The sequence below is a fragment of the Pan troglodytes genome, chromosome 4 (genome assembly GCF_028858775.2).
Source record: "Pan troglodytes isolate AG18354 chromosome 4, NHGRI_mPanTro3-v2.0_pri, whole genome shotgun sequence".
Taxonomy (NCBI): domain Eukaryota; kingdom Metazoa; phylum Chordata; class Mammalia; order Primates; family Hominidae; genus Pan; species Pan troglodytes.
The window spans coordinates 47,814,371-47,838,296 of record NC_072402.2 but is presented as its reverse complement, the minus strand read 5'-3'; the positions used below and the strand labels follow the sequence as shown (position 1 = coordinate 47,838,296).

General features: G+C 39.3%; 1 protein-coding gene across 26 annotated transcripts in view; it reads left to right on the top strand.

The window, feature by feature from the left end:
- MAST4 (microtubule associated serine/threonine kinase family member 4) overlaps positions 1-23,926 on the top strand; it is a 575,831-nt gene that overhangs the window by 215,751 nt on the left and 336,154 nt on the right. For 2 of the 26 annotated variants that reach the window (XM_054684317.2, XM_016953232.4), the window contains exon 1: positions 16,062-19,745. The exons of 20 other annotated variants lie outside the window; for them this stretch is intronic. In XM_054684317.2, coding sequence (XP_054540292.2) covers positions 19,707-19,745 — 39 coding nt within the window. In that variant the 5' untranslated portion in view covers positions 16,062-19,706. Of the gene's footprint in view, positions 1-16,059; positions 19,746-23,926 lie in introns of those variants that run through there. 4 more of the 26 variants (XM_054684321.2, XM_054684318.2, XM_054684310.2 and 1 more) reach the window with 3 other exon arrangements.

Genomic DNA, 23,926 nt, shown 5'->3' with positions numbered 1-23,926 from the left:
CATCCCCTGCATTCTACATTTTTCTTTCTTGATGACTTTCTCTACATAGTTTGAAACAGAACTTCCCCTCAGCCACCAAAATGTGGTGTTCAGACAGTTGGCTTTGGACTCAGAGGGAAAGGCGTATGAATTCATCTGGGAGAAAACTTAAGTGGAGCTGTTCCTTAAGGCATTTCTACAGTGATCACTAATTAGAAATGTTCTTGCCACATGTCACTTTTCTGATCAACTAGAGGAGATCAGAACTGTATAGTTGTGATTGGCAGTTGATCAACAACAACTTGTAGTATCCTCATTTGGGGGATAATCTTCCTGGGAGGAAGAGGTTCAGTCATCCTGTTGTCGTGTTCCTTCCTTCATCGCTGCTGATTTGCATTTTCACAGTAGCTTTTTAAATACAGGGATGTATGAGAAAGGAAAAGGTAGCCCACAGGGTTGCTATTCCATTGACATTTTTATAAGAAGTAATATATATACAATATTAGAAAATCGCAAGAATACAGAAAGGTATAAAATAAAAAATGATTCCTTTATCTCTCTCTTCTCCCTGTGAATAATTATTGCTATTTGTTTCTTGTTCCAGAAAAAAACTACGTACAATTAAAATATATGACTTTTTGTTTGTTTTCTGAGACAGAGTCTTGCTCTGTCGCCAGGCTGGAGTGCAGTGGTGCAATATCGGCTCACTGCAACCTCCAACTCCCTGGTTCAAGTGATTCTCCTGCCTCAGCTTCCCAAGTAGCTGGGATTACAGGCACGCACCACCACACCCAGGTAATTTTTGTATTTTTAGTAGAGATGGGGTATACACAGTTTGAGACTTGCTTTTGAACTTATTTTGAAGATCTCTTATGGTAGTACTTACAACTTTCCTGTGTCCTTTTTAATAGTGGCAGAGTATGTCATTGCACAGATACACCATTGTATAAATTGTCTGACCAGTCCCTGGGGGGTGGACTCTCAACAGTTTTAAAGCCTGTGAGTTCTATGACGTCCGGTGTGAGAATGCTTGGCACACCATTACTTTTAGTTGTAAGGGGATTCGTAGTTGGTGAGGTAAGTCTTCTCCTGGTGTTTAGTCAGGATGCCTTAGAGTGTGTTGTGTTGTATTAAATGATGGATGGTGTAACAAATACCCTTGAAGTTCTCACTGGCTTAACATAAAGAGTTAGTTTCTTCCTTACCTACGGGCCATTTTTGCAGGCCCATGCTCCGTCCCACGCGGTCACTCAGGCTGATAGACGTTCTGCTATCTTTATGTCACTTCCAAGGTCCCCCTGGGTGTTGACACCCTGATTGGGATATGGGAGAAGGAGTGCATGGGAAGTGTTAATGGGCCAGATCTTGAAGAGTGGCACACATCTACCCATATTCCATTGTCTGGAACTCAGTCTGGTGACCACACCTACTGCAAGGAAGGCTGGGAAATTTATTCTAGCTGTGTCCTCAGATGAACAAGTAAGTAGCCAGTTAATATGGCCAAAAGCATGAATAAGAGTGCCACCAAAACATCTGTTGCCCTGAGAAATGGTGTGTCTGGGCTGCCTGCCTTCTTCTCCAGTGTAGCCAGCATTGGGCCTACTGACAACAGTTCTGGAAGGGCTGCTACCCACTCCTCTCTGCAATTCTTTCTGCCTTCCCTGCACCATCATAGGCTTTACTGACTGTCATAGGGTATTGGCCATATGTAGAGATTTTGATCCATACGTGTGGCTGAACTTGAGCAGAGAGGGGAGGTAGCAAAGTGAGATGGGAAAGTGTCTGCTGAGTCTCCAGAGGACTTCCCTGTGAAAGCAGAAGTTATGATAATGCTGCTATCACTTTGCAGAATGACCACATCCTTTCCCTCTATTCTTCTAAGTGGGGACTGTTTGCAGGAAAAACATCACTAGGGGCTTTTCAGGCAATGGCTTTCTGGAATAGAGCAGGGCCAGGCACGCACAGGAACCGGGCAGAGGCTTGGAGGATCTGCCAGGCAGAAGTGGCTCATGTTGGCCTCTCCTGTGCGGCCACCTGGGCTCCCTCACAGTTGGCCTCTGAGCACTGCAGAGAGAGATGTCAGTAACGCTCTGCTGCCTCTCAGCTCTGCTGCTGAGGAATCCTAGGCTGGCTGTGGCCAGGAATAAACGGCTTATGGCCACATGCAGCTTGATTGTTTGCAAATTAGTGAAGGTAATATATTACTCTGCAACAGCACTCTGCTTTTTGTTTTTAATGACACCATTTTTGGGTAGGAGGGAAAAATAAAAAGCAGCCTATATTCATGAAAAAAATACCTAAAGGACAGACTCATCTGAACACGTTAGAACTTTAACTGAGAAAATGATCCAGGAAAGGTTGGGAAATAGGTTCTTGGTCTCTCTACCCAGCCCCCTTCTTTGCCACTTTTCTTTGTTTTTATTCAAATAAATTGGATGCATTTCCGAGCTGGGGAAAGCCTCGGAGTATTTCTGATGTCTTGATAGAACATATAATGCATTCTGGGTAGGTTAACATCTGTTATCTTAAGCTTTTTAGTAGTCAGTCATGTCAAGAAAGTCTAATCTGGTGAACATCTTGATTTAGCCATCTGTTGGGTCCTAGTGCACTCACATGTAAAGGGAGCAAATGGGCAATGAAAATGAGTTTGACCTGTTACTCTCAAACGATGAAGGCATTGCACACTCTAAATAATGGTACCTGTCAGGTTTTTGGATGCTTTCCTCGGAAAAGAGAAAAGATATTTAAAAGATAGCTGCAAATGCAGCAGGGGTGGGTAGAGAACCTGGTGACTTTAGGAATCAATACTGGAATTGTGTACCTAGGCTGTAATTTATCAAAACATCTCCAAGTATTTTACAGGGGAGTACGTGAGTGCCCTAATTTTACAAACGAAGCAGTTGATGGCTGTAAACTGCTTCTTAGCCATGGTCTAGGGCTGTGTTTGGGTCAGGAGGGAGAGAACCGCAAACAACATGATGCAAGGCTGGTGCGGGCTAGTTGGATAATGGTGACATCTTATGCATTAGAAGGCTATCGATAAGTCTCATTACCACACAGCCATTGGGTACAGAGCTGACCGCTGAGCCACACCAGACCAGGAAGTATGCCAAGGAAACAATCAATAGAAGATATATTACTGAAAGTTAATATTCTGCTGCTGAATTATTTTTATCGATTTAGGGATTGTGAAAATGGCCTTAGATAGTTTTATGAACAAAAAGCCTTTGTATTTCTTGAGTAGAAGACCAAAATAACAGAGGAAATCCCATCGCTAACACAAAACCTTGAAACATGGCCCAGGAAACAGAACACTTATCGTCTGTCCTCAGGAGAGCCCCTGCCTATGTTCACTTAGAGAGGTGGGTTATCCTGCAGAGCCACACGGGTACAGCTTCATTGCCATGGTCAAATCTTGGCTCCGATAGAACCTGTGTTTAGGAAATAATCAGAAGAAACATTAATAGCGTAATCTACAAAGCGGAAAAATAGAAATGCTTGCATCGTGTGAAGTGGGTCAGACCGTTGAATTAGGGAGTTGTAGGGCTGAGGGTGAATGTGTGGATTTTGCACATTTGGGAGTAAAAGGCTGTGGTTTGCTTAGATGGACAGCTCTTCTGCATTGCCCTTGGTACGTAGTAACGCTGTGTGCTGCGGGGCGCTGTCAGTGGGTTTTGGGAGCTGGTGCTCTTGACAATGTGTTGTTACCTGCTCCTGCTTCCTTCCGTTCCCATCTTCCCTATTCTCTCCTTTTCCTTCTGAAGTCACCACCTCTCTTGCAGTTTAGAAGTGTATTATTTATGGGAAATAAAAAGTTAGTGCTGATAAGAAGCAGCATCACTGGGGCTCAGTTTGCGCATCACTAAAATGGAGCATTTGAAACACATGGTTTCCAGCTCCGAAGTGGAATGTTTCTAGGATTCAGCTAAGACTGACCTTTCTTACGGAAGCATTTCCTGGAAAGTGTTAATGAGAATGCTATTGCATTCCAAGAGCTTTGAGGAAATCTAATTCCTGACAAAAAATATTCTTAGGAAATCTTGCTCAATATATAGTTATTAACTTTTTATCACCTTGTGGGGAGCTTTTCATCTCAAGACTTTTCTATTAAATTGAAAAAATTGTGTTTGGGATGCATTTTCACAAAATATGTATCGCAATTATAGAGGAATGTTCACATTTGCTGATTCTGGGTATAAGCATGTTTATTCTTCCAACTTTACTGGAGGTTTGAAAAATTTTAAACTAAAACATTGGAGAGTAAAACCAGACAAGTGTATTTTTCCCTCCTTCAAGGAAACTAAGACAAATGAAAGGAAACAGTTTATTAACTGAGATTTCCACAGTCATACAAGAGTGTAGTGGAAGAACCAGAAAGAGATTCCAGCTGTTCAGTTGCCTTTCTTGTACTTTTCGGCCATCTCTGCTCCCTTAGGAAAGGCAGATGCAGGAGAATTTCCTCCAGGTGCAGCTTCTGAACAGAATATCTCTGAGGCTTGCAACATTGCCATGTATTTTTACTTATAAATTATCCAAATGGGAAAAGCAGGAGATTGGTGCTTAAGTGTCAGTTTTATAAAACTGCTAATTACATGGCATTGAGTAGATATTTCACCTAATGAGAAGAAATAGGTGGTTTTAGCTCTGAACCTGGAATTTTTATTTCTGACAGCTTGAAACAGAAAAATGAGTCCATGGGAAGTAGTATTTAGTTGTGAAAGAAGGAATGTTAGATGCAAATCTAGTAGTTTGATGGGGAGACAAAATAAGAATTGCATGCTGCACTCTTACATTGCTTTCAGAATTGTTTCGTTGGAAGGTTACTGGGAACATGAGATAGTGTGATAAGGTCTTTAATTATCCTGCTTGTCTGTCATCTCTGGAAAGTTAGGAGAGAGGAGTTGAACACTTTCTGCTTCACCTGATCCCGGGGACCTGTGTGGGTTAAGAGGAGGATGGGCCTCCAGGGGCCACTTCTCAGGAGCAGACAGTGCTGTTCTGTTCCTTCTCTCTCCCCTGGGACCTTAGGGAAGGAGATATTTTTCAGTTTTGTGATGTTACCTGGCCTAGTAACAAATTATGAAATCAGAATAACCTGTTTATGATCAACATGTACTTCAAACATTTGGAAAAAGTAAAGAATTGCTTACTGTGCCTCCTCAGTGCCTCCTCGGTGCTAGGGAGCTCTTCGATGCTGGGTCATCAACGTGGGAGGGAGGTGATCACTTTCATTATGGCCTCGGCAAGCATTTTCCTGTTGTGGGGCTTTTTTCACCTTTGGCTACCTCCCTTGCGCCTAATCAAGTATGAGGAGCAGCCACAGATATGTAAAAGAGGCCAGCACTCCCTTCTGGCTCATTCAGAGCATCACCTTCTAGAGCACCTTTGATGGGACAGGCTCCGCATTTCTCATTAGATGATCCTCTGAAATATATTTCTTCTGATCTTCATCTCCAGAGACGAGGTGGAATGCACTGATGAAGGTTGTAGTTTGTCCACTAGGTGGCACATCAGCAAATCTCCTTTGCAAGGGATGGAGGTAAAAATATTGGGGATTTTTAAAAAGATGTATCCGTCAGGCATGTGAGATAAAGGTATGCCCTACGTGCAAGGTGATTTGCTAAGTCAACTGGGGGAAGAAAACATTCTAATTCTCTCATTGTAACAAAATTGCCAGGAAGAACTTTTTAAATGCTAACAGACTTGTTGAAATTAAAAAGCTTTATGATGCATCCTGGAGATTTTTTTTTCCCCACAAAAGTTGGGCTGCAGATCACTGCTGCAAGTAAGAGAATGCTGTTAATCTTGCTAGCATTCTGAGTATATAAAATAACGTATGGAAGATGTTTAGACATCCTAGGTTTATATGTTTGAATTATGTTCTGAAAATGGTGCATACTTGAGCTAGAGGGATTCCTACCAGTAACTTTTTAAAAAATTAGTGGAACATGTTAGGTATAACTTACATTTGAAGGAATAGACTTCATGTTGCTAGAATTCATTATCAGTAATTCTTATTGCATGCACAACTAAACATAGCTAAGTGAATAACTCCATGCTGAGCACATATTAGTTATGATTTTTATACCAAAATGTTTAAAAATACTTCTTTAGAAGCATATAAAGGAAGCGACATTTCTATTTCTTAATCCAAGTATCCCTTCTGAAAACTGAGCAGTAAAATTAGTAACATATTCCCGCCTTATCTGAGGCTTGACTTTCTGTGGTTTAAATAGGTGAATACAGTACAGTATTTTGACAGATTACATTCACATGACTTTTATTACAGCATAGTTATAATTGTTCTATTTTATTGTTAATCTCTTACTGTACCTAATTTATAAATTAAACTTTATCATACGTATGTATATATTTTAATAGAAAAAAACAGTATATATGGGGCTTGGTACTATCTGTGGTTTCGGGCATTCACCAGGCATCCTGGAACTTATCCCTGGAGTGTAAGGGGAGACTGCTTTACTTGTATTTCAGAAGACAAATAACGTTTTTAAAAAATTCTGCTTTCTGGTACAGCATTCAGATTTTATTTTATTTTTCCCCCTAAAGAAATTGGTATTATTTCTGACGGCTTAGGGTATTGCTTTACAAATAAGAATCAGATTTAATTTATTAGGTTTGTCTGTAGGTAAAACAGGATACATACATCCTTTTGAATCCAGTTTTCTTTAGAGGACAGTTGAAGTGTACAATTAACAGGCTCCTCACAAATGTCCTTCCTGCTGTCCCAGAGGAGAGTGGTGACAGGTTTTCAGGGTTGTCAGGTAAAGTATGGAATCATCACCAGGGTTCAGGTGGCATTAGAGAAACCTCAAGGAGGAAAAGAAGGAGGAACCTGTTAGCTTTTAATAATTGAGTCATGTAATGTCTTCAGTAAAGCCAGGATAGACAGGACTTATCCAGTTCACTGAACTTCAATTTTAGAGGAAGATTGAGGAAAAGTGCCCTGCCATTCCATGCAAATGCTAGTCTTTGGTGAAAAGAGATTAAAAATATTATTTTATGGCATGCTTGTCTAACCCGCAGCCCAGGACAGCTTTGAATGCAGCCTAACACAAATTTGTAAACTTTCTTAAAACATTATGAGATTTTTTTTTGTGATTCTTTTTTTTTTTAAGCTCATCAGCTATTGTTAGTGTTAGTGTATTTTATGTGTGGTCCAAGACAATTCTTCTTCCGATGTGGCTTAGGGAAGCCAAAAGACTGGGCACCCCTGTTCACGGCCACAGGAATCAGTGCTTCCTTTCCCTCTGTTTCTCATCAATCACCTCTCTCATCCCCTCACCTTTCCTCAAGTTTTATAATCATTTATGATAAATATTACAGGAACATAGTAGGAAAGTCTTTTAGGTATTTGAGCTGTTTTATTTAAGAGTGTAGTAAGCAGAAGGAAATTATACTCTGCGAACCTGGAAAGAGAGAAAAGGACAGAATTTGTGGGGTCTGGTTTTGTAGATCTGTACAGGTATCAAAGTCCAGGATGGTTTGAGGTTGGAGAGAATGGCTGCCTTTAGGAGTCAGGCCCACTGTACCCCGGCTGCCATCACACTGCATTTTCAGCTCCATTACCCATGTTTGCCTTTGCACATGCGGCTCTCTGGGCTTGGCATTCTTCCCCCAGCTCCCCATCCATCCTCTACCCCACTTAGAATTTCTGCTTCCATTAGACTTGGGATTTCTAAACTTGTCTGCACTTTGGGATCACCTGGGGTGACTTCAGAAACTACTTACTTCCAGAGATTGTGATTTAATTGGCCTGTTTGTGGCCTTAGTTTTTTTGAAATTTATAAAAGACCCTCCAGTGATTCTAATGTGCAGATAAATTTGAGAACTACTGTTTTGGACTCTGTTCACCTCGTCTCTCAAACCTACCCTTACTCTCTACCCACCCTTCTGAGTTATTCCCTTCCTCGGTGCTTCTGCCCCACCAGCACCTGGAGTATCTTGTCCTGGGTCTCCACTTATCTCCTTGTATTTTATTTGTTTATCCATGTGTCTTGCGACCCCATGACTGCATTCTGGTGGGACTGAGCCTTTTTCCTCTTTCTATTCTTAACATCTATCATAATGCCTGATTCATAGTAGATATTTAGTGATTGGCTTTTGAATCAAGGGGATAAAACAAAATAGTAATACAATGATTTAAACAAATCGGCTCATGTGCTTCTGACTCAGGGCATTTTTATTGCCCAGGTAGATATTTCTCCTTTACTTGAAAAACCATTGACTCCCTAATCTCCTGTCATTGCTTAAAGCAATGATAAGTATATAAAATTAAAGAGGAATATGTTCTGTTGTGTGGTATTAGCTTGAGTCACAAAAGCCAGCTTTAGATAAGGGGACAAAGAGGGCTAAGCCTATATTCAATAAAGCTCAAGGAAGTGAGAGTAAAGTGCTGTCAATTTCTAACAAAATAATTCCCCATTGCCTTACTTAAAGAATATTAATTTATCTAATTGATGATAATCTGGTCAATTTATTATAGCATTAAAAATGCAAATCAGTTAATATACCAAAATATTCATTGTCGTGCCTGAGAATTTTTAATTTTTATTTTATTTTATTAGGTGATAATGGGAGGCATAATTGTGAATGTTTGATTCTGGCAAAATACATTTAGTTTCTGTGAAACACATTGTGCATTAATGATATCATTAAGATTAATGAATATAAATGAATGAGCTGGGGATTTCAAACAGAACAGAGGGACTTTATATCAGTGTATAAAACTTGAGATAGATTGCCTTGATTTTTAAGGATAATGTGCTAGAGCCCCTATTAAATTCTTATATAAGCTAGAGAGAAAATAAATCCAAGAAGTTAAATCAACTTCCAGAAGGATCAAACTTCTTAAACGTCTACTGTCATTTTTTGGAAGACTGCTGTAAATGGATTTTGGTAAAAGAAAGCCATCCTTAAATTTTACTTTAAGAGCTATTTTAAAGACAACTTTTAATAGTAGTTTCCAGGTCCTGTATACATAAGAGTGCATGTACATTTTGGTTATAAATCATTGCTCATTTAAATTAGATATGACTTTAGGGTGTTCTTGTATCTTCCAGATGTTCTACCATAGACATCTATTACTTTTATAATTTTAAAATGTTATTAAGAAAACTAGGCATATGTTTGCTTTTCTTGAACTAAGAGATGGAGAAAGGCAAAAGAGAGAGCAGCTGCTCATCAGGGTCTTAGGGAAGAGCCATGGACTCAATGTATACCTTGACCCCAAGAATCACATGGTATTTTGAGTATTGATGCTCGACTCTGTGGTTTTGTAGTATAAAGAGAAATTTTGCCACTAAAAATAAAAAAAAAACAACAGATTTCACTATGGTCTGTGCCCTTGTAGTTTAAACATTGTAATTCCCACATCCTCTTGCTCAACTAGATAAATACAAATACTGTGTCCTCAGGTGGTACTTAATGTGACTTCTTCCTATGTATATCTCCTTGGTCTGATCTTCACTTAATGCTTCTGTTTCTCCCACTGTATGCATATGTATGTGTGGGTATGCACACATTTGGTTTTCTATTTGTTTGTGTGTCTATCTGAAAGTTCTGCAGGGCAGTGCTTGCCCTTGGATTGCTGCTGCAGTGGTGATGAGAAGGACGAGGAAAGTGCAGGAAGAAGGGGAGGTGTTCGGGAACATGGTGGCCACCTCGGCCCTTCGTTCTGGCCTACAAAGCCTGAATTCTCTTGTTAGCTCTGCCTTTTTTACTATTTTCATGACCTTGGGCTCTTCTTGGAACCTCATTGTCTCACTTTCCTCATTGGTAAATTGGACCAGTCTCTTTTCTTTCTACTTCTCAAGAAACTGATGAGGATTAATGAGTTAGAATCTGGAGCCCATTTTGTGTTAAAAAGAGTTAAGGGATGCTAGAAGACGGAGTTAATGTCATAGAGAAGGGGAACACACATTGCTTACCGTGTGATGTGATAGAGTCTCAGGGAGCACTTCTCTTTCAACTGTTAACTGTTAACTAGTTGGCAGGTGGCAGCCTCATTTCTATTTGTGTCTGAAATGGATGACATGTTAGTGCAGGGTGATAGAAAGTCAAACCAAATGTAGGGACTGGTGGAATGACGAGCAAGATTCATGGGGGAACATCTAGCCTTCTGCATTGCTACCTGAAAGAAACTTAGCTATTTTAAAAAAATAATTTATATATACCTCTCAAACCTATTTGGCTGCTCAATATTTGTGAAAGTCACCAGAAGTGCTTGACTATGTGTGTGTAATGCAAACAAGATCAGAGTGAAGCTTGTGGTCAAAATCTCAGAATTCATTTAACGTAATGCCTCTAGGTAGACTAAGGCTGAAGACATGATCTTAAACTTAGGGTTTAAAATAGTCAGCTTGCACAGGCGCTTCAGATCTGTGTTGTAATGCCTGTCAATATAAAAACACAGATGTAAGAAAGAATGCTTGATTAATTCACATGAGGGATTCCATACTAATTTTAGTTAACATGTATGTCTTTGGTCAATCATATTTTAAATTCCAGGGTGACCAGCTTGGTTTTTCTCCTTAGAAAATTTTCCAGAGTTTTTTCCATTTTGTGTTTACATTTTTTTTTTTTTTTTGACAAGTTTGGCTAGGCAACAGTGCATTTAACCTAGAACTTAGCTTCTCCTCACTGTGGGATTTTTTTTTTTTTTTTTTCAACAGGGTCTCACTCTGTCCCCCAGGCTGGAGTGCAGTGGTGCAATCTCAGCTCACTGCTGCTTAGATCTCCCAGGCTCAATTGATCCTCCCACCTCAGCCTCCCAAGTAGCTGGGACTACAGGCACACAGCACCATACCCAGCTAATTTTTGTGGGGTTTTTTCTTCTAATTTTTTTTTTTTTTTTTTTTTTTAGAGATGGGGTTTCAAACTTCTTAAACATTACAAACTATGTTGCCCAGGCCTGTCTCGAACTCCTGGGCTAAAGCAATCCACCTGCCTCAGCCCCTCAAAGTGCTGGGATTATAGGTGTGCGTCACTGCACTCAGCCACTATGGGATTTTTAAATACATGTATAGCCTGAACGTGCTTTTCTAATCTCTGATGTAGTAGCTATACTTGGAATATAGAGTACAAAATTAAAAAAATAATATTTTTCCTTGATCTTTTATCTCTAGGTATATCTTTTCACTTTAGGGATAATTGTAGGAATCTGTGTTTCAGAAGCTCATAAAATACTTAGATGATGCCAGTAGTATTATCTTCAGTAAATATACATGTTAACATATGAGTTTCTAAAGCTTTTGCAATTGATAGGTATCATACAATGACAATACTGCCAACATCACTTCACTCATCTATTCTCTTCTTAATCTATATATTAGTATGACATATGGGACTTTGCTAAATATTAGTTCATGGTCCCAGCGTTAGCTGTGCATCATTTAGACATGAAGGGACATAATTGAAAAAATATATATTGGAGCTATTTCCAATTGTCAGATCTTCATAAACACTCTCGTATGAAAAAAATGAAGTTCTATTACCCAGTTTTATTAGAAATGCTATATTTTGTTGGATTCGTGTGTTTGCAAAGTAGAGAATATTTTCCTGCTGTGATTGATGTTAGGGCATTTATGAGGATAGTCTGCTATATTTCATATGTATATAAGAGTGTCATTGTTAAAATGTTCAAAAGAAAATTATGTATGTGATTTATATTTTATTATTTCCTCCTAGGATGTAATTTTTTCAATACCATGATTCCTGTCATATTGTCAGTAGTGATTTGATGGCTAATATGCCAGAAATAGTAAGAGAAAAAAAAGATGACGCAAACGTCAAGGCAATATAGCTTTCTTGTGAAAAGCCTTAAGCAAAATCATGCATGTTACGTTGTAGAAATCACCAATCGCATACATTTAAGAAGTCTTCAGGATTGCAGGTGGGAAGGAAAACTGAACACAGGAAACATGGGATGCGGCATATTTCATAGGCATATGCTTGCTACTGACCCCACCTGCAATTTTTGCTAAATGAAATGTGTTTTAGAAAATGCTACTCTGGATAAATTCAGACTTTGGCGTATTATCAGTGGGAAGGTGTTAGACCCTCTCTTTTCTTTGGAGTGGGAAAAATTCCTACTTTCCCTGGAAGGCAGACTGCCCCTTGTTTTAGTCTTTCTGACAGGTTTAAAGTCTGTTTTATTTGGTGAGAAAAAGACATATACAGTACATGTCTGCTGTTTCTTTACCTTTGTTAACTTTAGAGGTTAGAACTTTATTTTAAAATTTCAAATGACTATTTTAAAATATAGGGAAAGAAAATCTGTGGTTTTGGTATTTGTTCCTGAGTGTAATATCTCCTGGTACTTTAAATACTGTGGAACCTGTTTCCAGGTGTCATTTTACTTTTGAGTTTTGATGACACTGGTAATTAATATCTGGTTCATTTGTATGTTACTTTAATGAATAGTAAATATTCCTAAAGAGTAGCCATTAATAACAGCAGGCAGTAATATTGTAATATTATGGCATTAATTTTATATGGTAATAAAGATTCGTGTCAACCTTAGCTAAGGATTTAACCTGTTCTCAGAGTGAACATTAATGCTGTAGTGTGTGTTTTAGGCACGTGAGGCTCAGCTCATCACTGGTTTCTGAGCTCTGCTGTCTGACTTGGGTGTTGAGGAGGGGCTGATGGGAAACCTCGGTGCCCTCCTCAGCCTTGAGCATGTTCAGGGCAGGATCCTTGAAGCCAGGAAGGTAGCTGAGCAGCTGTGTGAAGCAGATGCTTGGTGAGATGGTAATGGCCTGGAGGAAGATGGGGAGGGTTGGGAGACAGGACTGTGGGTTCAGTAGGGAGGGACCAGGTGTCCCCAGTGAGGGGCATGGGCTGCCCTTACCTTGAGGGCAGTGAGACCAGTTTCTCAATTTCCCAGAAGGTTGCCTCTTCTTCACTTCCCCAGCTTCCTGATGATAAGCCCATAATATTTTCATTTTACAAATGAGAAACCAGAGCTCAAGGAAGTTCAGGGACTTGCCCAGCCTACCGAGTTTCTCTTTGGCAAAGCCTGCATGGGGACTGGCTCTCAAGACCTGGTACTTCTAAGTACACTGGGGAGGCATGGCTTCCAGGAAATCAAGGCAGATGTCAGAGTTGGGGTTTTTCCTCCTTTCTTCCCAGAACTGCTCAGAACAGAGTGAGCCGCCTTGCCCTGAGTCATTTCACCTAAAAGGAAAGAGAATTAAGGAGTTGCCTTCAATGGTAAGTTCCAGAAAAAGCATCAGACTAGAAAATGAAGAGCTGCCAGAACCCCCGCAAGTTAGCAGGGATGTGTATTATGCCTGGCATGGCAATGGAAAGGGTGCTCTTGGTTTTGTGGAATCCACTTGATTGTAAATAAATGTGTTATATTTAGGACTGTATAATTTTGAAGTCAGAAGGATGAAGAGTTGTTCAAACTCAGAGTGGAGGCCCAGAGACATTTAAGAGGAAAGTAGAAAGAAGCCTGTTTCTGACCAGCCCTCTTCCTCCACCCCTCCTGCCCAGGGGGGTATCTCTAGTTTCCCCTCTAAAGTAGCTGGGGCCCTGCTGCTTTTCTCTCTTATAGGCCCATGGCTCAGAGAATTGGGGATTCAGAATGTTCTTTCTGGTGTTCTGACCATTGACAACTTATGATATGCTCATTTTTCCTTAGGAGCTAAAGGATCTGACACCTTTCACATTATTAATTCACTTTGAAAGCACTGTTTCCTTCTTTGTTTAACCTCCAAGAGGCAGTAGAGCATGGTGTTAGGAGCCCAAACTCTGGAGTCAACCTGACCAAGATTGGTATCTTATCCCAGCTGATATGGTTTGGCTTTTTGGATATGGTTTGGATTTTTTTCAAATTTCATCTTGAATTATAATCTTCATAATTCCCATGTGTCAAGGGAGAGATCAGATAGAGCTAACTGGATCATGGGGGCAGTTTCCCCCATGCTGTTCTCATGATAGTGAGTGAGTTCTCATGAGATCTGGTGGTTTTATAAGGGGCTCTTACCTTCTCACTTGACACTTCTCCTTCCTGCCATGTCGTGAAGAAGGTGGCTTGCTTCCCCTTTACCTTCTGCCGTGATTGTAAGTTTCCTGAGGCCTCCCCAGCCATGCTGAACTGTGAGTCAATTAAACCTGTTTCCTTTATAAATTTTCCAGTCTCAGGCAGTTCTTTTAGGTATTATGAAAATGGACTAATACACTACTTCTACCTTGGCTTGGCTGTGGAATCTAAGGGAGTTATTTAACTTCTCTGAGTGTTGATTCCTCATCTGTGAAATGGGGATTATAATGGTTCTTCACTTATGTGGTGAGGATTTGATGAGATGATACATATAAAGTACTTACAGCAATGACTGGCACGTAATGTGATCAACAAATGTTGGCCTTTGTTTTGTTTTGAGACTGAATCTTGCTGTGTCACTCGGGCAGGAGTGCAGTGGCGCGATCTCGGCTCGCTGCAACCTGCGCCTCCTGGGTTCAAGAGATTCTCATGCCTCAGCCTCCTGAGTAGCTGGGATTACAGGTGTGTGTGCTGCCACATCCCACTAATTTTTATATGTTTAGTAGAGATGGGGTTTCACCATGTTGGTCTCGAACCAACATGTTCGGCTGGTCTCGAACTCCTGACCTCAGGTGATCCACCTGCCTCGGCCTCTGAAAGTGTTGGGATTACAGGTGTGAACCATGGTGCCCGGCCGGCCATTGTTATTAATATTTAGAAGTGAAACATGTGGGAAAATAAAGTACAAAAATTAAGAAGGAATTTAAATGTAGACACTAATCTCACAGCTGTGTTGCTCTTTGGCATTCAAGATATGATTATAATCACAATAATGGATGTATGTATTTTCATGAATCATCTGTTTCTCCTTTGTAATCTTTTATGAGCTAATACAACATATTCATTGGCCACTGGCAGCTATCTATGAATGGAAAGAAGTAATCAGTGAATGAATGGAGATATTCATCCACTTGGCCATATTGACTTACCTCTGAATGAACATTTACAGAGACATATGAACCCTTGGTCTGTTGTCTACAAGTAACCAACGGAATATTTACTTTATGGCTGTCTACCTTGTTGAGAAGTAGTGATCACGGTCACACTTAACGCAAGAAGATGTTTAGGAGAGATCCCACCCCAGATTGTAGTGATGGTATTGGAAATCACATTCCTAGCACACCCAGAACTCTGACTGGTGGGATGAGGGGCAGGGCAACACAGTGGTACTCCTCTCTGTCACACTCCTCTGTCACTCTTCCTTTTGGCTAGTGTGGCGGGAGAAACAACTTTACCAGAGGACGATCCTCTCCACTGCCCTCCGACTTCAGCTCCCATCGCTTTTGGATAGGCAGTTCAGCGAGAGCTGCTGGATGGGGCTGGATTAGGCCAGTGGAATGGAGTGGGAACTCCTCAAATGTTCCTCACAGCAGTTCCTCGATGAACATTTCAGTTACTGAAGAATGGGTAACGTCGGAAGATTTGTTTACTTTGGGGTAACCAACACAGAACTAGTGAAGAGAGGTAACTTATTTCTAAGTACAGTCATGCGTCACTTAACAAGGACATGTTCTGAGAAATGTGTTGCTAGGTGATTTCATTGTTGTGTGAACATCATTGAGTGTACTTACACAAACCTAGATGGTATAGCCTATTGCTCCTAGTCTACAAACCTGTACAGCATGTTATTGTACTGAATACGTAGTCATTTGCAACACAATGGCAAGTATTTGTGTATCTAAACATAGAAAACATACCTGAAAAATACAATATAAAAGATATTTTATATCTGTATAGGGCACTTATGAATGGAGCTTGCAGGATTGGAAGTTGCTGTGGGTGAGTCAATGAGTGAGTGGTGAGTGAAAGTGAAGGCCTCCTACATTACAGTGCACTACTGTAGACTTTACAAATAATGTACACTTAGGCTACACTGAATTTATAAACAATATTTTTCTTTATTCAGTGATAAATTAACCTTAGCTTACTGTAACCTTTTTACTTTATAGACTTTTTAATTTTAAAAACTTTTAAATTCTTTCGCAATATCACTTAGCTTAAAACACGCATTATGTGGCTGTAGCAAAATATTTTTTTCTTTAAGCTTTTTTCTATTTAAAAATGTATTTTTTAATTTTTTAACCTTTTTTGTTAAAAACTAAGACACACACACACACACACACACACAGGCCTAGTCCTACACAGAGTCAGGATCATCAAGGTGTCATTAGGCAAAAGGATGTCTTCAGCGCTATTACGATCTTATGGGACCACCATCATATATGTGGCCCATCATTGGCTGAAATGTCAGTATGTAGCACATGACTGCATGTGAAAAATATCTGGCCGTGTAAATCAGAGGAGAACCCATATCCTTGTACCAAACATCACCGTGGACAATATTACAAAATCTCAATGTACGCTTTTTTGAAATGTGTTCAACCAAACGTTTTCTTTCCCCCTGGTTTTTCTCAGTTGGTATTTGGAATTGTTTTTGTTTCTGTAAACCATTTAATTGAAATAATTCTTAAAATTTAAATTTGACCTTTATTACAGTGACCATGGATTTTGAGTATTCCAGGAAGTAAATTATGCCTATAATAGAGTGGGCATGTGGTGTATCCATACAAGTAATTTTTTTTTAATGAAATACTGCAAAGCCCCTGGCTTTAGATTACAATTAATGACAAAGCCTACCAGATTTTATGATTTGAATACACTTGTAAAAGCAATACATATTGAGGCTGGTACTTTGTGAATTGACTCACAGTATTGTGAATATATTCCATGAAGGTATAAAATCACAGGAAAAATGAGTTTATTAATGGAAATTAGGCTAGATCCTGATTATTACCTGTGAATAGTGTTATCATTTGAAGTTTTTATTGCATTTTAACACATGGCTTATCTTGATGAGAAAATATACAGCAAAGGGTAAACGTAGCAATTTTCCTTTTACTATTCCCTCCGCTAAGCCATTATTGCTTGATGTTATTTTTCAGCAGCCTTTCATTTTTGTCCCAAATGTTTTTGCCTCTGGCTGGTTTTATTTCTTTAAAATGTATGTGTATCACTTCTCAAAATGATACATTTTGACAGGTAATCGATATTTTTTCATACTAGATTTGATGGTATGATGGTCATAATCCTCATTTTAGACTTAGTTAATGGTGGAACACTCACTTAGATTTTATCTCAAAATATTCCTTTGTTAAGAAACATACTTTTTGTCCTTAGCCAGATTCCTATTTATCACTCCCACCACCTCCCAAACACCTCGAGCTGCAGAGTGCCTAAGATGCATGCACGTCAGCTGACATTTTGACAGTGTGTCCTCGAAATGTCTTCTGATAGTACTTCCAACTAGCTTACATGATTGGTCACAGAAAAGATACTTCTGGGCTCTCTACCTGTTTTGTTTTGTTCTCCTGATGACCTGATTTGTGTTTCAAGGGGAAAACTGGTTTGTCCTCCCACCACCCCCCCAATCCCCCGTCTCTTTCCCTGTAGTGGGAACTTGTTGCCCTCCTCTAGACCCTAGTTTTTCTAGAAGGACCAGCACAATGAAGATTGTAGTCCTCAGAGTAGAAGTGTATGTGAGTACACCATGCTTGGCTTTTGCTTTTAAAAATTGAGCTTCTTGGGTCAAGATTTTTTCCACAATCTGTCAGGACTTCCTTTTGCCTCTGTGGGCAGATAGCAATGACACTGTAAGCTGGTAAATATATTCGGAGCTGCTGCCAAGGCTTTGTCTAAAACAACTCTTGACATTCAGGGAACTTTCTGTGCTCCTCTCTCAGGAGGGTGACTTGAGGGAGAAAGCAGGCAACAATTGTCATTCCCTTCATTTTCACTGAAGAGCCAGATTTTCTCTTTGCAGGAACAGATTAAAGTGCAGGTGAGCCTGTGAAGGTTGGGGGTCTGTTCTCCACCAGCATTACAGATTGCCAAAAGATAGAACAAGGCTGGCCCTTTCTCCCTCTCTTAGGTGGTTTTTGTTTCTTTTATTTTTGTCCTTTGATTTAAACAAAAAACGTAGTTTTAAAAATCTTTTTTAAAAATTCATTTGTGCTAGAATTCGTTGATACACTTTGACTTGAAGAATGACCAGTTTTTGTGCTGTATTTTGCTTTAGAGATGATATTACTCCTCCACATATAAGCGAGAGCTAAAAACTCTCTGGGGTTTTTTTCCTTAAGTGGTATCAAATCAACATGCCTAAGTGGAAAAACACTCTGACACCCTTCTCTGCTGGGGTGGCATTTCTTGACAGGCTCCTCTTTGTATGTCTGGAGATATATGCAAAGACCGTTTGGGAACATAAAATGCAATCAATTTTCCTCAGTGGTTAGATTCATAAATCCCTGAGCTATTTTTAATGACATAATCTAATCAATTGATAGCAAGCCTAATAGTGTGTTGACAGACAGAAAGAGATGGAAAACCAGTGGAATAGCAGGTGAATGGGTAGGGAACCACTAGACACTTCCTTCCCCTCTCCCACATTTAAACATCACTAGATAACTGGGTTAAGTAAAATCTAGGAGTTAGTGATTTAAAAAAATGTTTATACCTGTCTTCCTAACTTTCAAGAAAAATAATTATTCTAATGGATAGAGTGAAAGAGGTCGTTCTTAGACAAAGTACAGTTGGTCCTTGTATCTCTCTCAGGATCAAACTATTCTCTCAATTTAAATATCTTTAGAATAGACACCAAGGAGGAATAATTTATTATGAATTGGTAGTGTCATATGTTGTTACTCCTGTGCCATGCCAGTAATGAAAACTTAATATTCATCTCTTGGTTGCTTTCAATTGAAATAAGATGAGGATGAACGGAGTAAACAAGCTGAAACAGACTGTGAAATTGCACGATGGGAATTTTTTTTTTTAGCTGCTTATAGACTATACATAGGTTAAATATTCCAACTAATGATGGCTCTTAGAATCCCCTCCACCCCACCTTTTTACATTTTGGTCAGGTATCAGCAGAACTAAGTTATTATCATGAGGGAAATTAAACTGTTTCTGTCTTTGGGCTAGTAGGAACTGACGGGCAGGTATTTATGTAAATGAATGGGCTTTCATGCTGGGAGGTGTAAAGGGTTTGGTGGCTGGAGAGCAGCTGCCCTGAGCCCTCCATTTTCAGGTTTGCAGGCAGCATGTGTGTTCTGCTACATTTTTGTTTTCTTTGATGCCTTTGGAAGAGATGAGCGCCAGGCATAGTGGTGCTGCTTGGCTGACCAGCTGTGCCCTAGTTTTTCACCATCCCAATCAGCGGCTGCCTTTTACAGAGGTGTCTGTCACCGCTGATTTACTTAGCCACTGTGACCTTATAGTTGCTTCAGATGGGGCTTGACCCAAAGCTACTGCCGAAAGCCATTTAGTGGTCTCCTGAAATGCCACAGCCAGCATTTTGAAGAAGAGAAAACAAGGATCTCACGATTTCCTGTCTAATAGCAAGAGCCTCCTCCACCTGGATAAATGCATTAGGTGTCTGAGCCCACTTGCTGCTCTCTCCCACCGAACTGCAAGCATCCGTGATCTCCGAAGTTGCTGGAGTGAATAACTAAGCTGGACCAGCTGACTCCGGGCTCCAATCAGCTAGAGCGTGATGTAAGTGTTTAGCAGCTGCCGGGCTCTGAATTAGCGTGCTGAAGTAGAGGTAGTACAGCATGGCTAGACTGTTGTGAGAGGCTCAGAGAAAGCAGAGGGTGAGATGGATGAGTCCAGCATTCTAAGACGAAGAGGGCTCCAGGTAGGAGACTGCTCCATTCTTGACATGTAGCATTGTCAGTGGCCAGCCATTGAGGATTTCAAAGTTCCCTTGTCATTCCTTTACTGGGCACGAATATGTGCATAATTCTTAGTATCTACATGGCAACGCTATACGGAGTTTCTGGTTACAGGTATGACACATCACAGGGTTCAGTGAGGAAGCTGCTTTTGTCAGAGACAATAGATACGACTTTTAGTTTGACACTTTGGTGGTTTGTTTTTCTACTGGTTATTCAAGAATAGTTAAATTGTGGCTGGCAGTGACAGCTGATGCACTGATCTGGCATGCTGTCAAGTGTCTGGGAAGTCTGTCGAGGGGTAGCAACTCCTTTCAATTCTGGGAACACAGGACTCAGTTTTGTGTCGGGATCAACCTCCGCTCGGCGGCATCTGTCTGATCGCCTTGCAGTTGTGTGCAGCTGCTGGGAATTTTCCCCGTCAGTGAAATGAAAGTTTTTGCTGGCAGCTCAAAGTTTGCTGTAATTTGTTTATGTTGAGATGAGAAAAGATATGTAACTCACTGCCTTGCTTTTTTGTACCCAAGTTTCTCTAATGAAATTACTCTGACTTTATTGTACAAATACATTCTGAGTTAAAACTTGGCAAATCAGAAAACTTGGAAAAAACAACAACAACAAAACATCTGCTTGGCAGTTTATAAGTTTAAGGAAGCCAGAACATAAGTATGTTCAACATTAGTATGGTTAACTCCTGCATAACTCTTTGTCCTGTATATAAGTGATATTTTTCTTTGTGAAAGAATCTGATCATTAGCCATTGTTAAACTCTTATATATTATTTTGATATTTAAAAAATGCTTGGAATACAGAATATACAGCACATTTAGAAATGTTTCCTTAATATTAAGTCTTTGAATTTCAGCTGGTCTAGCTGTCTGCTTTTTGTTCTAAGTATCAGTTATTAATACTAATATTCATATTACTATAATATTAATATTATAGGCAACTAAAGGATTATTTGCAGCTAAACAAAAGAGAGATTAGAGAAGTTGGGGTTACATACCATCTATTGTTCAAACCTAAGTAAACAGACTACCTCCTTAATGAGTTTCAGTGTGGTCATTGTTTTTCAATGCACAGTGTGGTTAGTCACTGCTGTGGATTTCCTTTTCTTTGTTTTCATCACCTCTATAAAGTTCTGGTAATGCACAGCTGTTTGTGTCCACGTCCTCTTTGGGGTCACTTGTTAAATATGGAAAGGCTCTTTGTTAAAAAGATGATTAACTCTGTTAAACTCTGAATAGTTCAGATTATTAGTGACTGGATAGTAATTCTTCTGTGAGTTTTCTCTTTCCTTTAATTCATTTTAAATGATCTGAAAATGTTTTTCAGAAGAAATTCCTTTTTTGAGTTTTTGTTATTTCTGTAATATGTCTATTATCACAACTTCAGAGGAGATAGTTGAAGCATATGGTGCTTGTGAGGGGCATGGATTTCATGGGCCTTTAATTTTAGAAATAAAGGAATCATTATTTTTCATTAATTAAAATAATGGAGCTATTTTCTATTTAAAAGATTTGCTACAAAACAAAGGAATACTTGCTAGTATATTATTAGAGTGCTAGGTTTTTATTGTACTTAATATACTTTTTCTACACCTGCCGTCCTCTGTGTAATGGATAAGGAATATTTTCTCTTCTGGATGAGAGAAATCTTCATGCTGTGAAAAATAACAACATAAAAGTGCTTGAAAGTTCTGCCACTTCATGGTTACAACTTTACTGTGGCTTAATACAAAACCTATTTTGCTTTTACTCCCATTGCATCTAACATTTAAAGAAAGACATTACATAGAGTAGCTGTTTTTAGAAATTCCAACGTAAGGAAACTATTTACAGAATACACACTTTATGTATTTGTATTACCACAGATGTCACTGTAGAGTTCGTAAGAGTAACGCCACCTAGTGAATTTAAGAATTAAATTAATTTACAAATATAGATAGCTATGTGGAACATTTGAACCTGCCAATGAGGTATACCTGTGTTAGTAAAGCTAGGCTGAAACCTGCATATCTCTATTCCTGGCTCCAATCCTGTGTTGTGAGGTAATCCTGACACACCCTCTTGGTGTCTGTGTATTATTCTGTAAAATGCATACTGTAATATATGACTTTTGAGTGTACTAAATAAGTAGATGGGTAGAGTTGAGTTCTTTAAAGTTAAGGGTCGTATAATAAGTGTACTAGCATCTAGGAGGAACCCAATAAATATTGTTGAAAACCAAGGGATGATTTCTATTCTCTATAACATTCCATATCATTGCTTATGAAATGAACTTGTTGTATTTATACACCATGTTTGTTGTCTGAATTTGTCCTTAAGTTAGAACAGTTATCAGTAAACCTAGTAAACATTTATTTACAGGGATCATTATGACAGGCTAATATAGGGGAGTTTACATTATTTTAAAAAGCATCTGTGCATTGAATAGATACATAGTGTGTGAGACAAACCAGCTCTTTAACTTAAAGCCCAATGTCAAAAATCTGGAGTATACACTATTCTAATTCTCAAATCTAATTTTACAATGATGTATTATGTGTTTAGTATAAAATGATGCAGTATGTATTTAGGACCAATTTTAAAATGTTCAGTACCTCTAGTTTTTAAAAACACTAGACTATTGGTGGTGTTTTTAAAATTTGGACTTTGAAAAATTATTTTCAGTCAGAACATATAATTTCTCAAAGCATGACAAGCTCATAAAATGGCAGCACAACTGAGTTGTTCATCTTAAGTGACTGCACTTTTCCATCTTTTCTATGGACTGTATTAATATTTCCAGTACTACTGATAGCACTTCAATCACTGCCTTTGAAATGAGAATGAGAGAAAGCAGCCCCAGTGGTTTCTAGTGTTAGAATCTAGAAAACTTTTCAGATTGCATCTCAAAACATAGGAAATTCTGATGGATGGATGGGCTTGGGCCGACCTTGTACTTGGGGCAATTTGAATTTCTAGACAGGTCTAATTCATCAAGGGATAACTGGTTCCTTTTGGGCCTAATATTCCTCATACGTGGATCATATTTTTTAACTGTCAGGGAAATTAATTGTTTCAGTGATTTCTGTTATATGTTTCTCTTTATTTGTTTTAATGAAAGTATCCCTATCCCTAATGTGATAGATCCTAAGGCTGGAGAACAATGAACAATAGGCATCGTAAGGCAGGCATGACTTACTAAAAGAGAGGGGCATCCCAGAGCGGCTGACGATGCCTTTCCTGCCATCCTCTGGTGTTTTGCTCTGCCTGGTATCATCTTCTCATGATCACCTCCCCACACACGCCCCCCAATTAAATATTACCATTTCCATCCACTTCCAGACTCTCACGTGCAGCTAGAATGTGAAAAAATGTTTTCCCCAAATTTCCTCTATGATGCAGTTAAACGTCAACGAAAAGCAATGAAATGTTTATTCTTTAGACTTCTAGATCTGTGAGTGTGTTTAGGTTTTTTTTTTGTTTTGTTTGCTTCTCTTTCTTCTAAACCCGACTGCACACCCCCCACCCCTGTCCCCTGCCCTTCCCACCTTATTTAAAACAACAACAAAAAGATAACATTCTTACGCTGGCCTAGGCTCTGATTTTCTGCTGGCCTTGGTCTAGAATTCAATTTTAGGAAGCAAAATAGCAGATAGATTCTTATGTTCTAACTGAGCATCAATCTGCCTCTGTCTCATGGTGCATGAATGTATATTCAAGTCACAATGTCTCAATGTTTCTTCTGTGTCAACCTTAATATAATTGTGGGTATGTTTACACTTTACCTGAAATTCAATAGTAGGATCATTACATGGGAGTATTACTCTGTATATTCATTTGAAGACTCTGACTGGCTATAGGGAAGAAGTCTAGTTGGAAGATTATAATAGAAACATTTATGATAATATTAATTCATCTTTGGGCTAAAGCACTTTTGTTCTTCAGCAGTTCCAGAAAGACATTGAGACTTCTTTGGGACAGGAAGTATCCAGATGGCAAGTGAACTTTTTGCAGTTGTGGGTCCTTAGTTTATTAGATAAATCAATGCCATATCCGAGTGGTGTTTCTTACCCATTGGAGGAGTTCAATTTCTGCCTCTGAAATAGATACAGTACTGTAGTTTCTATTTCCTGATCCTTAGGGGATAAAAAATGGCA